At 35.8% G+C, this 15,200-nt stretch overlaps 1 protein-coding gene across 1 annotated transcript in view; it reads right to left on the bottom strand.

The window, feature by feature from the left end:
- The window catches only part of prpf4bb (pre-mRNA processing factor 4Bb), a 47,974-nt gene that overhangs the window by 3,931 nt on the left and 28,843 nt on the right, over positions 1 to 15,200 (bottom strand). Inside the window, exons 4-13 of the mRNA XM_026201161.1 lie at positions 13,594 to 13,755; positions 4,797 to 4,878; positions 4,492 to 4,702; positions 4,249 to 4,322; positions 4,071 to 4,161; positions 3,831 to 3,978; positions 3,558 to 3,695; positions 2,824 to 2,977; positions 2,641 to 2,755; positions 2,353 to 2,504 (exon numbers count right to left, since the gene is read on the bottom strand). Coding sequence (XP_026056946.1) covers positions 2,353 to 2,504; positions 2,641 to 2,755; positions 2,824 to 2,977; positions 3,558 to 3,695; positions 3,831 to 3,978; positions 4,071 to 4,161; positions 4,249 to 4,322; positions 4,492 to 4,702; positions 4,797 to 4,878; positions 13,594 to 13,755 — 1,327 coding nt within the window. The remainder of the gene's footprint in view (positions 1 to 2,352; positions 2,505 to 2,640; positions 2,756 to 2,823; positions 2,978 to 3,557; positions 3,696 to 3,830; positions 3,979 to 4,070; positions 4,162 to 4,248; positions 4,323 to 4,491; positions 4,703 to 4,796; positions 4,879 to 13,593; positions 13,756 to 15,200) is intronic.

Genomic DNA, 15,200 nt, shown 5'->3' with positions numbered 1-15,200 from the left:
TCGAGTCTGAAGTGTATGAAAATCAGAGTCACTAACCCAAGTGCCCATCTCTACCATACACAGACAGAGGACAACACAACACAAAGTGATATAAATTCTGACAATAATTTGGGAATTTTTTATTTTCACCTTTGTGCAATATGTGCCCATATTTCTTTTTCTTTTCTATAATACAATGATGTTGTAATGTTTCATTTTTTTTTCAGACCACAGGTACAAGTGATTCCTATTAGGGCTGGGCAAAAAAAAATCTCGATATATTTACACGAAAAATACCCCCCCCCCCCAAAAACTACTGTAAAAACAAATATGCCAAATATTTCATGTTTAGGGCCCTATTAAAGGTTTTATTTTTTTCTTCATATGTTTTATTGTTACGTGATTGTTTAAGCAAGTGTAATTATTTAAATGCATTAAACCATTTTTTCCTTAAAAAAGCCTTATGTGAAATGTTTTTTCCCTTCTGAAATTTGGTGTATTCACGTTTTTCTGGTTATCAAATGAAGGCATAAAATATTAATTTAATTTATCTTTTAATTATTAATAATTAAGAAAACTTTATTTTTTGGTAAACAAAGGGGATTTAATATTAAAAATAATACATGGAAGAAATGTTGTGCGATTATTCCTTAAATTATGTACGTTTCATTTTAAATAGTAGTAGTAGTAGTCTATGTAAATGTATTTTGACGGGTTTAGCGTTACAGTTCTGTGTATGTGATACTACAGTCTATGATGTGATATATGACACTAGTTTTACTCAGATCAAGCAGTTCTGGAGATGTTCTTCATGTGTTCATATCCTCATTTAGTGAGAAGACAGACTTGAAATCACAGGAGCGTCACGCACGCTTCCATGTGTGTAATAAAACGAAGAAGCGCTTCTGCGCCAATCATTAACACAGACACACTGAACATTCATTGCAGGATTCATATTTAAATAGACTTTTCCGGCTTACTATTTACAGATATTAGTCCATATCACGATTTGATGAAAGTGCAATGACCTACTTTTGATTAATTCATTTAAAATTAGCCAAATTCCGTGACATTCCACGTTAAACTGTAAATTCCGTTTTTATGACTGGATTCCGTCCGCATTTTTCTACATCGTAGAAATCATAGGGCCCTACAGTAGACATCTGCCTGCTGTTCGCCCGATGCCTTAAAACAGAAGTATCTCCATATAATGAAGCCAGTTGTCCTTTTTTATATACTAGTTCTGCAGCCTCAGGTCTGGTTGCAGATGACGCCATGGTCAACACGAGGGGAGGGGGAACAAAATTAGGGATGCGGAGGCGAGCACAGCACAGAGAAGACAAAAAAGCAATGTCAGAATTAAATATAAACAATATATATCGATATTACGATGTGTCAAAATCCATACGATCCATATCGTGTTTAAAAAATCTCTATATATTTTAAATGGAGATATTGCCCACCCCTAATTCCTATCCAGTCTCTTTCAATCAATATCCCACATACAGTAATGTGTAAATGTGTACTTTTGAAATGGATATATGGCATACATAAGTGCAGTACAGCCTTCATTTCAATAAAGTAACTGTCATCTAAACTGTTTCCATTGTTTACATCAGGTAAAACTAACAGAGTGCACTGTTATATTAACAATATGAATTCCGTATTTTCCAGACAATAAGTCACACTTTTTTTCCATAGTTTGGCTGGTCCTGCGACTTATAGTCAGGTGCGACTTACTTATCAAAATTAATTTGACATGAACCAAGAGAAATTAACTAAGAGAAATTAACCAAAAGAAAACATTACCATCTACAGCCGCAAGAGGGTGGGCTATGCTGCTCAGTGCTCCTGTAGCCTACACTGAGCAGCATAGAGCGCCCTCTCGCGGCTGTAGACTAATGTTTTCTCTTGGTTCTTGGTTCTAAATAAATGCGACTTATAGTCCAGTGCGACATATATATGTTTTTTTCCTCATCATGACGTATTTTTGGACTGATGTGACTTATACTCAGGTGCGACTTACAGTCCGAAAAATACGGTAAGCATACTGATGATTTTGTTTGTAAAAAAAAAGACACAGGGACTTTTCATTATAATGGCACTGACATCTTCACTGAAAAAATACCTTCGAGAGACGAACTAAATATTTTTATTTAATTACAGGATTTTACAGTCAATCCATGGTGCTGTTTGTACAAATTGTTTTGAGAAATGCACATAATTCTTAGCAAATATCAAAGATAATGAAAAACTGTAAAAAAGAAAAAAAAAATAGGCAAGTTTTATCGTTTTTTCCCCACTTTATCTTTTAAATGTAACAAATAAGCAAGTTACAAAAAAGAAAATAAAAAGTTTGAATAGTTTCAATACCTTGTTGGGCATCTTGCCCTTCAGATCCATAGCCAGCTTCAGCATGTGGTTGTTGGAAGAGCCAGGGAACAGGATCTTTCCAGTGTAAAGCTCATACAGGGTACAGCCGACTGACCACATATCAATGCCGTAATCATATGGTTTACCAATGACTGGGAAGAAAGAGAAAGTTAGATCCAATTACTAGGCCCATTCACAAGTTCAGCTGTGAAAAAATCTGTGGAAACTAAAATATAATAACATGAACATAGGTAAACCTGCTAATCACATAGCTACAATGCAACTTACCGATTTCAGGTGCCCTATAGAATCTGCTGACTAGGTAGGGAGTGATTTCATTGTCAGCAACATGAGATCCAGAGCCGAAATCACAGAGTTTAAGAATAGTCTTTGATTCATTCACCTGCAGAAAGAGAGACTGAGTGAATGAATGGAGTCTCTGGAGGCAGCAGCCATAAAGATGATGCTCACCAATATGTTGTCTGGTTTGATGTCGGCATGAAGGATGTTGCAGCGTTTCAATAGTTTGAGGGCCAAAAAGAGCTGCTGACTATAGGAACGAACTGCCTTGATGTGCAGCCCCACGTCTTTACCATACTTCTTAAGCACTTCACGCAGATTCATACTGATAGAGACAAACACAGCGAAAACGGCTGTGAATGACTAATGCAAAATACATGTTTGAGATGATATTTAATGCATTTTATATTAGTGAACATATTGACATTAATATTCATATTTATTATATGATATTCATCTTGGAATTAGTTTGATGAGGCTAATTAGGGAAGCTCCTCATTTCAAGGCTTAGTTCAGCCCCATTTCAAACATGTGTACACTTTGCAGAGTTCAACATTTTAAAATATGAAACATTCACCTTTTCTTATGGCATGAAAATGTTTTCATGCCCTATTCACAAAGAATGTAAAATTCTACATGTATATATCTAGCAGGGATGCAAACTCATCATGGATGGAAAAGTGAAAAGGTGTATGTCATTTATTCCTGTAATAGCAAAGCTGAATTTCCAGGAGACAAAAAAAAAAGTTTTATAAGAAATGTTAAAAATAGTCACACTGCTTAATGGTGAAAAGTGATGTTATTGGCTCCAGCTAATTTTTGCATTGGTATCAGGCAAAATATATATTGCATCCTTAGCAATTTTCTCAAACAGATGCACACACAATCAGCAACCATGAAATTACCTGAGAGGTTCAAACACCAAACAGAGATGCTGTTTGTGGTAAAAGTGTCTGAAGAGCTGCAAACAGTGAAATTTATCATCGGGATCTGCGTCATTCAGCTTCTTTAGAAATTCAAGCTCCTTCAGTCCCGTCTTCTGCCTGAAGACACAACAAACAAAACCACTGAATAAAAAATTCAGCCATGACTACAAAGGATTAGATATGGTTGAAAACTAACATTTGGGTAAAACACAAAAGAGCACCAAGGCAAAATCAAAAAAGAGGAGTACTAACATGAGCTCATTGTTTCGGATGATCTTGACTGCCACCTCCTGGCCAGCCCGGGCAGTGTCTCTGGCTCTGACCACATTACTGAACACACCCTGTCCAGTGTACCCATACACATCATACCGCTTGTCCAGTATCTCACCGATGTTCACACCTAAAAAGTGATGTTTTTAATTATTCATTCCTGCATTTAAAATGCACTGCATTTAAAAAAGAAGGAAGACTTTGGATTTAAATTAGGCTTACGGTAGTATCCTTCTGCATCAGTCCAGTTATCCCTGAGATTGGGGTTCTCCTTAAAATCTTTACCAATACCTGCAGCCCTCAGTCTGGCACTCTGTAATGGGAGTGACAAAGCAGTCAGATCTCTCAAAATAACCAACTGGTTTAATCTTAAAGCTGCAGAAAAACCAAATAAACTCACATCAAAATCTGCAGCAAACATGTCATCTGACTCCGTGAACATGTCGGGTGCTGAGGGTTTCTTTGGGTTGGCTCCTGCATAAAAGACAACAAGAGTAAACCAATAGATTACAGATTATTTAATGTGCTTTTATAGGGAAAAGACCATCCGGTTCTGGCACATTAACATTGCCCAACATTCCCTGAAAAGCAAGCGAGAACGAAGAACCCAGCTAATAACCCAACTTATGGCAGAGTATAATACCTTCTTTCTCCTGAGTGATGAGGTTGTGCTTAGCCTTGATGTTGGCCTCAAAAGTGTTTACATTCTCCCGCTCATATTCCTTTACATCAGCTGCTACCCGCTCCAGGATGTCATCAGGGGAAGGTGAACGACTACGCATGCTGCTCTGAGGGCTGCTAGGCTCTGATGCCATGGAGCCCATATTGCTGTCCTCATTTACCGCTTTATATTTCTATATCAATACAGAACAGTTTCATAGAAGTACAATCTGATCATGTTCTCTCAAAAAAAGTTAGTCTCTCAGAAAATTTGTTATATTTTCATACCTGGACAATGGCAAGTCGCTGTTGTCGTCGCTGCTCAATCAGAGCCTCTTCATCCTCCTCTTCAGCATCAAAGTCCTCCATCCTAAACATGTTCATTAAGGTGAATTTCAAATTAGTGAAAAGACTCAAAAGACTCAATCACTTCTATGACAAGATTGTTACTGTTAAATGCAGCTATGTTCTCAAATAGGAGGGTTACAAAAGTCAAATAATTTTTTTACTGAAGTATTACTCTTCAATGATGAACTAACTGCCTTTAAGTAAAAATTGAGTGTTTACTATTGTCCTTTTGCACTGACACACTATTTTCCTATTTGATCCTGTAAAGCTGTTTTGACAATCTGTTTAGTTAAAGTACTGTATAAAGGTGACTTGACTACAGAAAAATATATTTTGCCATTAAACATTCACTAAAAACTCTTACAATCCTCATACCTACATTATTATAAGTCTTATTCTCACCAAACCTTACACTTTTGGTAAAATCCTGTCGATTCACTGTTATATACAGCTTAATTTATTCTCAACTTTGCGTGTTTCTTGGTGGCACAAATCCTGATGGGTTTAGCCATGTATAGTGCTCTTTGTTAAGAAAAAATAAAAGAATAAACATAACCGATCATTTATGTTCTAACATTTTATTAAATATTAAGCTTTTAAAGTGCAATTTAGTTTGACTTTATACGCTTTATTTAATTGGTTGTTGCACTTTTTTCCTACAACTTCATGTTTTTATACCTGCTTTTTTGTCCATTTTGGGGTGTTTCTTGCTTAAAAATAAATGTAAAAATGATAAAATAGAGCTGTCAAAAGACCCAGTACTTCAGTACCAAGTCGGTACTAAAAAAATGAAAATGTCACTGTACCAGGTCTAAGTACTGGTGGTGCCGAGTACCCGGTCAACCCGGTTCTTGATGTATACAAATGCTATGATTTCTGCGAAGCAGAAAACACGGACAATATCTCAAAATCAAGTGATGAAAATAAAACTTCCATTTAAATATGGAATTTGTCAAAATTAATCAATTAATAAATTAATCAAATCTCCATATGGACCAGTATCTGTAAATGTTGGTTGAAATATGAATCCTGCATGTTCTGCACGTCTCTGTGTGAATGAATGAATGAATGGCAGAGGTGTGCGGGTTTGTTCACTACTTCCACTTTGCGTGCAAGGATGGGCGACGGCCAGTTTATTATTGTTTGCCTTTAACAGCATTTTAAACATCACTCTCTTACTTGTTCTGGACAAACTGTGCATCAATTGAAAGTTTAAAGACTAGCTTCGATATATGACCAATGTTTTGATAAAACATTGTTGCAGTGACAGTTATTTAGTAATTTATGTCAGGAGTGCAAAATAATAAATCCATATTCTGCCACATTTTGAATAGTTCACCACTCATTTATATTCAGTCACATCTGGAGCGGTTTATTTGTGTTCAGATAGACTCACTGAACAGCGTCAATAAGGATTCATAGAACAAAGATGCATATCCGCGGATATATGTGGATATATTTAGGCCATTCTTAAAAATATTTTGGTTTGCAGTAAAAAAAAAAAAAAAAAGGTCGGTAGGTCGGTCTATTTTTTTCAAATTTCAATGTAAAAAAAAAAAAAAAAAAGGAAAATTTTGGTGATGGCGATGACATGGGTATGAATTTAAACAAATTAGCATATCGTGACGTCACTGACTGGGTCTTCAACCCGTGCCTTTGGGCGCATAATTCAAAAACATGTTTATTGCATGAATTTCAGGTGAGAAGAAAAAAAATAAGGTACTGTTATACTGTTTTACTTGCATCCACTACTATCAATGCAACCTACAAATGAGAGAAAAATTTGACTTTGCTATCTTGGGTTGTCACTTTTGTGATCAATCCTGTTTGATTTGAGTGACAAGTGTTCATTGAATCGATTGTAAAATCATTTTAAATACGTTTTATATGGCAAATAACACCAAATATAGGTAAATACACGGAAAACGGGCAGGACGAATGTAAAGACCAATATTTCTGATGATTTATTGGTGTGAAGTTACGTGCACAATGACAAACAGGAGTGTAACATTTTCGAAAAACAATAAGCAGAGTGGACTGCCATAATGCAAAACATTTACTGCAGGCTTCAACATGGGTGTGTTTACGATTAGTAATGTCAACAACCAACAATCGCATAGGCGATTCTAGGGCTGCCAAAAAAACAAAAAAAATAACAAAATCTAATTTTGAATAAATGTCGAATTTAAAATAAAAATCCACATTCGAATGCAAAAATGTTGCACGCACTATCTGCTGTCTCATCTTTCACCTCGTGTATGCACACGGTTCGCCCATCTCAAAAAATGCCCGCACGCGGATGATGAAAATAACAATGCAGACAGTGTGCTGGCGGCCGAAGTATACTTGATCTTTATCAGGGGTGCACAAGATGCGATGATGATGTATGTGGCATTGCATTATAAGGTTATGTTAGCCTATCCAGTTGAAGCCACTACGAAAAAAAAAAGAAAAAAAAGAACAACATCAATGTGGAGAAGATCTTGTTTACATCAAAACTGAAACCAATCCATTCACACAGAATGCATATTTCGCACATTTTCTAGAGGGACACCGTTGGACTCGCTTCTCGCACAAGAGAGCCGCATGTTTAGAAAGACATGTAAAATGTATTTAATTTTAAAAAAATGACTTTATGTTGGGTTTTTGTTCCCCATCCCACTGCATGTCATGTTTTTAAATGAAAAAAAAAAAATGTATTCTGTGTGACTGGTTTTCGGTCCTTTTTATTTAACAATACACAGGGTTCCCACTCTTTCATGAACACCAGATTCAAGGACATTTAAAGCACCATTTTATTAAATCAAGCACCTTTGAAATTCACACTCCCAGCACATAACATCATGAAAGTCCTTACTGTATTTACCATTTCACTTACACTTAATATTTACATAAACATCAGACTAATAATGATGTTTTGAATGTGTAGGTTTTATAAAATTAAACCATTTTAGACAATCGTGTTTAAAGGACTTGAAATCCAATAAATTCAATACTGGTAATATTCAAATGCAGTTTCTGAAATATTGTTAAAAATTTATTACACTGGTTTTTTAAAGAGTTTTTAAATTAAGAATACATTTTTCTCACCTTTTTTTATTTTTTATAAAAAGCTGTTAAATGATTTAATAACATAGTAAAACCTGTTAACATTAAACATTTGCACATTCACTCAATAAAGACGTGCAGGGGCATAGCCATTTTTTCAGAAGTGAGGGGAACAGAAATTACACACACACACATAACATTACAATATAATATAAAACATTACAATATAATATTTCTGTAATCAATATAGCCTACCAGTATACAGTTTTTTTTATATAAGATTTTGAATGTTTTGAAAGAAGTCTCTTCTGCTCACCAAGCCTGCATTTATTTGATCCAAAGTACAGCAAAAGCAATTGTGAAATATTTTCCTATTTAAAATTAACTGTTTTCTATTTGAACTTATTGTAAATTGTAATTTATTCCTGTGATCAAAGCTGTATATTCAGCATCATTACTCCAGTCTTCAGTGTCACATCCTTCAGAAATCATTCTGATATGATTTGCTGATGATCAATATGTAAAACCGATGAGTACATTTTTCAGTATTCTTTAATGAATAGAAGGACCCAAAATTCAGCAACATTAAACCCTATACCATTCAAAAGCTTAGAGTCTATTTTTTGTCTTTTGTCCTTTTTTATTTTAATTATAGAAATTAATACTTTTATTTAGAAAGGATTCTTTAAATTGAACAAAAGCGATGATAAAGACAGCATTTTACAAAATATTTATATTTCAGATAAATGCTGTTCTTCTGAATTTTCTATTCATCAAAGAAACATGAAAAAATTCTACTCCGCTGTTTTCAACATTATCATAAGTGTTTTTAGCAGCAAATCAGAATATCAGAATAATTTCTGAAGGATAGTGTTACTGGAATAACCCTTTAAGCTAAAATAAGTTTTTTTTTTGTTTTTTTTTTATAATGTTTAAGTTAATACTTGTTCAAAACAATCACTTTAGCAGAGTTTGTACTATTTTCTGCATTTTGATAAAAAAAAAAAAATATTTTTTGTTTAGTCTATGCATATAGCCGTTTTGTGGCATATCGCCGAAAATAACTTAAATTGCACTTTCAGTTTTGATCATACAGGTAAGAGCAATACATCAATCGAATCTGTAAAGGGTCTAAACTTTGTGAATTTATAAAATAAAGAAAACAAACAGAGTGCGATGTCTGCAGCCTTGGTCTGCGTGATCTTCATTTAGAAATGCGCCATGAAAATGAACAAACTCAAATACTCGACAAAGAGATATGAGAGATATTTCTATAGAAATCTTGACTTGTCTACTTTTAAACTAAGCAAGTCTTATCGACAACAAATATTAAGTAATAAAGTAATCCATATGAAACCAACGCAATGTCCAGTCTTTTACGTCTCCCTTCACTAACTCTTACGCGACCACAAGCTATAGATTCATAATCATCCATGTGAAGCGTGCGGCGCGTAAACATTATTAACCCTTATGCGTTGTTGGGGACGTTTTCATCCACTAGGGGGTAAAGCTGAGTTTTATTTTGGCCACAACTTTCTCTGTGTTTCAGCTAATGGAATGATTTTTGGTGACAAATCTCATTTTTACACAAATTTTGGGAAAAATGCTTTGACATTTTTCAAAAACTCAATGGTACACTGAGGGCAAATTCACTACCCTTTCATTATGTTCGTGGATGAAAACATCCACTAAATTAAACTGCTGTAAAAATGTATCAGATAATTTTTTTTTTCAATTTTCTTTTGCATAAATCTATTAAATCAAACTCATTCCTGATCAAAACTACGAAATGTTTTTTTTTTTTTAATCCAAGATTTTAACTCTTTAATTACCAAGATCATAAATGATGTCACTGATTTGAAAAATTTATTGTGGACTGGATATTATTTTACCTTTTATCACAGTCTTAGGCATGTCAAAGATTAGTAACAAGATTGGCTTTGATGCATTGTTAGTTTTTGTGTAGCATTAGATTTTAATTTTTTCTCCCTCATTTGTTGTTGGTGGCTGTTTTTGCCCCATTGACTTCCATTATAATGTCATTTTTTGATTGCAAAGCCATTACACCATATAATCATGCATTCTTGATTGTTTGTGGTTTTCCCTTTTGGGAAAAGGTAAAATTTGTTATTTTTACAGTTGATCACTAGGTGGGACCATTAACCCTTTAGATAGGCCTATGCAAAAAAGGCTTAGTTTCTGGCTTTCTGGCTTAGTTTCACGGCGCCTTTAGTCGCTACAGCGGGGTCGCTTTTCACCCAAAATACCATACATTTACATATTCTTTCGTGTTTTAAAAACCGTTGCTTTAATTATCATAAACAAAACTGAAAATCATAAAGAAGACCTTTGTCTCAAAACATATGCATTGATTTTTTTTAGCTATTCTGATTTGCTATTTAAATTGACAACATTTAAAAAAACAAAACAAAATATTAGATCAAGCAAGCACAGAATCAACTTTGCGGTGCTGCACACGATCACGTCAGAGATCAAACAGATAACCTCCCATGTTTAGTTATGTTTTTGACAGAAGCACATATTGGACAATTTAAAAAATAGCAGCACGAACAAAACTGATTTCAAATTTAATTAAAGCACTTTCAAGGACCTATATTAGTTTAAGTACTTTCCAGGCCTTGAATCCATATGTCTGAAATTCAAGTACTTTCAAGTACTGTCAAGTAGAGCTGTAATCGGGCCTTAAAAGTTAGGCCCGACAGGACCCGAGCCCGACAGGTTTCGGCCCGAGCCCGACAAGTACATTTTGATTGACAGCTTTTTTAAAGCATGAACCCGTTTACAGCCCGACATTATTCAAATGTGCGCACGCACACAGCTCTTTTGCCTTTTGCCAACAATGAGCAATTTATTCATGTTTTAACATAATTTACTTATAACTAACGTAGACTAGACAACTTGGAAGTTGGAATAAAGAAATAAAATAAGTCCTTTGTCACATCGTAACATCTCAGCATTCTAGACATAGGCTCATTTAACCTATAAATAGACCAACGCACCAATAAAAAGGAGTCATTTAAAAAAATAAATAAGATACATTTTAAATTAAGATGGGTATTTGGCAATAACGAAATTAAGATAAAGGCTCCGCCGGATTTGCTTTAATAAAAGAATAATGCCAACATTAGCGTAAATACTCTGTCAAAATTATGCATTTAAGACTCAATGAATATTTAGTTATCATTTGAAAAACCTTTACTCACAGAGATTGGGCTAGGTCTACATGTTTTTGTGGAGGAAAATGATTGAATCCACTGTAGATGTCTTCAGCGCGCTCCTGCGCTCACTGATGGGGTGTCGTTATTCACTCATTATTCTCATTATAATCATGGTCAAAACTTTTCCACACCTCAGACTTTGCTTTAGTTGCTGGTGCAACCAAAACGTAATCACCAGAGGCAAGCCTCAGTTACACCTGCTCAGCATTCATTTTCGCATCTTTCTCGCGCTAATCGAAACATCACATGACCGCTCGTTTACCTCGCAAACTGGAGCGCAAGCCCGAGCCCGGCCCGAGCCCGCGTAAGATGATAGAAATTAAGCCCGAACCCGACCGAACCCATCGGGTCCCGTTGGGTTCGGGCAAAGATCTTCAGCTCTACTGTCAAGAAGGGTGGGAACCCTGATCACAGTCCCGCCCACAACTGGTGCCGGAAGTAAAAATTCAATGCAATTTCTGCATTGACATTTGGGGTATAAGCCATAAAAATGTAATCATACATGGAAGACTTAAAACCAGCTACGGCTGTACTAAGCGATAGTATATGCTCATATAAACGCAAAAGGATCATGGGGTACTAACCTTGTTTTGATATAAATGCCTTTTATTCGTGATGTCTTGGCTAAGTACTTCATTACCCACAATCCTGAACAATCCCACAATCCCACAGTGATGCATCTGATTGGTGGAGCTTGTGTAACCGTCTGGTTAAACCCCGCGAAGACTGAAGATCATTAATAAAAAAATAAAATAAAATAAAAACCTGTGTTGTGTTTTTATACGGTAGACTTAGTGCAATCATGATCTCCATGGTTGCCATGAGAAAATTCACTGGAGGAAAAAGTTTGCGCGAGCGGCCATCATCAGATTTGGAAGTCGCTCGAAAGGCTCGTTCGTGGTTGTGGCTTCAGTCGAATTCAATGAGTAGTGTTGGTTTATGGGATGAGTAGTTCCTGCGCTCAAAATGAAAATATTTACACAGTCTTGTACCTTTGACTTTTTGGGGATTTTCTCTTAATTTGTTCACTCCAAATGATTTGTTATATGCTTATGAGTTCAGCCATAGCTGGTTATCCTCACACATGCTCTAAAACTCTTTAGATACGGATTTTTCCGAAAGTCAATGGGAGAAATGAATGGGAAATTTACATCCGGCACCAGAGCTCTCTCGGGCTGTGGGCAGGACTGTGATGCTCTATAAGCAGTAGGCCCGCGGGCCGTAGTTTGGACACCCATGATATAGACCCAGTTAGATGGGGCTTCGAAAATTTACTACCTCGTCAGATGACGTTTAATACTTTTTACTGGCCTTAATTTGGCATAATTTAATTTACTACCTTTTACAACCCTGCATAAACCATGTGAATCGTTTTTTTTTTTTTTTTTTTCATTTAGCCTTATGTTGTGGGATATGCATAGTGGCACTTCATATGAATTGCTATTCTAAGTTGATAACCTGCTGTTTCAAACATTAAGTAAAAAAAAATAATCCAGATAGTCCTGTTTATGACTCACTGTTAAACATTTGTGATTGAATCTCCTTAGGCCAGGGGCCGTTCACATATCGCGTCTTTTTGGGGAAGGAGAAAACGGCGCGTCTAGTGTTTTCCACTCATTTTAGGCACGATATGTGAACAGCCATAGATATTTGATGATATTCGATATCCGTTCGAATTTGATTTTTCTCAAAAGTGACAGCCCTAGCAATGATTGGGTGGATCCGAGTCCTTGTTTTGTGACCGGCCCCTGCCGACATGGGTAGCTAGCCCATGCCAGCCCCTATATTGTATTCTGTAAATATTGCAAACGTGTTCACTTATGATTGATGTGACAAACTTAACGCCTTTTATTTTCAGTTCCATATTTATATAAATGGAGCTATAGATACAAATATACAAAACGTATTGACATCTTCAATATTCAGCCTAATAAAAATATAATGTTCACCTCAGTTAGAACAAACCTTTTAATTTTTTCTATGAACAAATAACGACTTAAACACAAAATTCTTACTTAACTAGCTAAAATAAAATAAATAATTATATTGCTCCAGGTCTTCAGTTACAAAAGCAGATAACAAGGCAAAAAGGCACAAATTACAAACAAGGACACAAGACGAACAAAACAATCATATAAATCATATTGACAACCAAAAAAAATAATAATTGTAATTTAATTTGGTTTTGGTCCAGTCCTATGGTCAGTCAAATCAATTTCACTTGATGAAAATGTCCAGGACACACTGTAACCGTCCAACAACAAGCTTTCTTCACATATGCATGTACACAGTTGTGATCATGCAAACATGCATTTGCATGCATTTCAAACAGCGAGTAAGTACCCCAAACTGACTAGATTCTCAGTATCACCATCAACAGGAACTTTTTTGACATGACTATTCATATGCAACCTCAAGGTTCAAGCCCTGAAAAAAGCACTATTACTCACACTTCTTCAGAGGAGGAGTCATGGTCTGCTTTCATACCCTCTGACAGACTGCCTTTGAACTTGTCTTCATCCCGACTTCTCCTCCTCCTCCTCCTCCTCTCACGCTCTCTGGAGGTGGATCGTCGTGGTCTGGAGCGTCCAAACCGGTCCCTTTCAACAGACCTACCAAAACAGAACAGGTTATTACACAAATAACTAACAGCACTATCACTATCAGACAAACACTACAGTTCATAATAGTGATGCTCACAATGTCTGTTTAAAATAGGGACTTAGACCAATGAATCACATCAGTTAAATATCCTTTTTATTATTATGGGTTTTTTTTGCAGCAGCAGTTTGCTGCATTGCTTCCACTGTCCTCATTTGTAAATCGCTTTGGAATAAAAGTGTTTGCTAAATGTAAATGCATGATTAAGGAGAAACAATGCTATACACATACGCATAGATATATACATACACATTTAAAATACATGGCATGTAGGCATTTGCTTCCAGATATATTTTGCTGAGTAAGCACACTGTACTTTAAGCACATCATTCTGCACACCGGATGTGCATATTGTAAGCGCTTCATGCTGCACTGTATTTGTGACTCAAAGCATGCATCACTTTGCATTAAAAATTGCAAAGCACAAAGGGAAGAGAAATTGATGCATAGTGTATTATTATCTGTGCAACAGTTATTGAGCTTTTCTTTTCTACGCCTGCGTTTTCTTCTCATAGACACCCGATAGCAGGGCGGTGCAATTAATTGAAAAAACGGCTTGATTCAGATTTTGGCCTCCAACGATCATGAAAATACAATAATTGAGATAAAATGATTATTGTGCCCCATTCCACCCCCTTTTTGCAATGCTGCGCTTTTGTTCCTCCATAAAAGCCCAATTTCCTGTGCAAATCAGTAAAATCATGTTACATGACATTTACATAATGGGACATGCTCCATTTATAAAAGTATATTTATTCATGTTTTTAACAGCGTGAAAGAACTTTCGCTGCTCCTCAGGAAGAGATATGCGCTTAGAGATGGAACACGGACATGTTAAGTCATCATTTAGCTCAAGGTGCGCACCTAACCTCTCAAATACACGCAAAAATGGGTCAAAATGCCGTGCTTAGTGATTATTCATGTATACCTTCGTCGGTCATGTAATAAATCAATGTAAAGAGTTAAGAATGAAAATACATGTGTTATGGTAATTTGGATCCGTGCGGCTCTTAAAATAACAGCGGGCTATTTTCCTCCTGCGACTGTGTGCTTATTAATCAAATAAAATACATTTATAATCACATACTGCTCTTGAGTAGGGATGGGTATCGTTAAGGTTTTAACGGTATTACTTATCGGTACTTTGTTTTGTGTCACAGTGTTACTTTGTGTTGTGTTTAGGCAGTCGAAAACTTTGCATTTCTCTGTCTGCACATAATGCACTTTTGAAAGATGCTTTGATAGATTGCTTGTGTTTCCGCCCTTACATGAAACATTTTGTTGCACTTATGACAACCAGCATTGTCTGCATCAACTCTAGTGAAGTATAACCACACTTTGGAAACGTTTTGCTGTCTCCGCCATCTTCACTCTTTGTATTAAGCAGGAGTTTTCT

This window comes from Carassius auratus, chromosome 24 (genome assembly GCF_003368295.1).
Source record: "Carassius auratus strain Wakin chromosome 24, ASM336829v1, whole genome shotgun sequence".
In the NCBI taxonomy this organism is placed as follows: Eukaryota; Metazoa; Chordata; class Actinopteri; order Cypriniformes; family Cyprinidae; genus Carassius; species Carassius auratus.
This window is presented reverse-complemented; position numbering and strand designations above follow the sequence as displayed.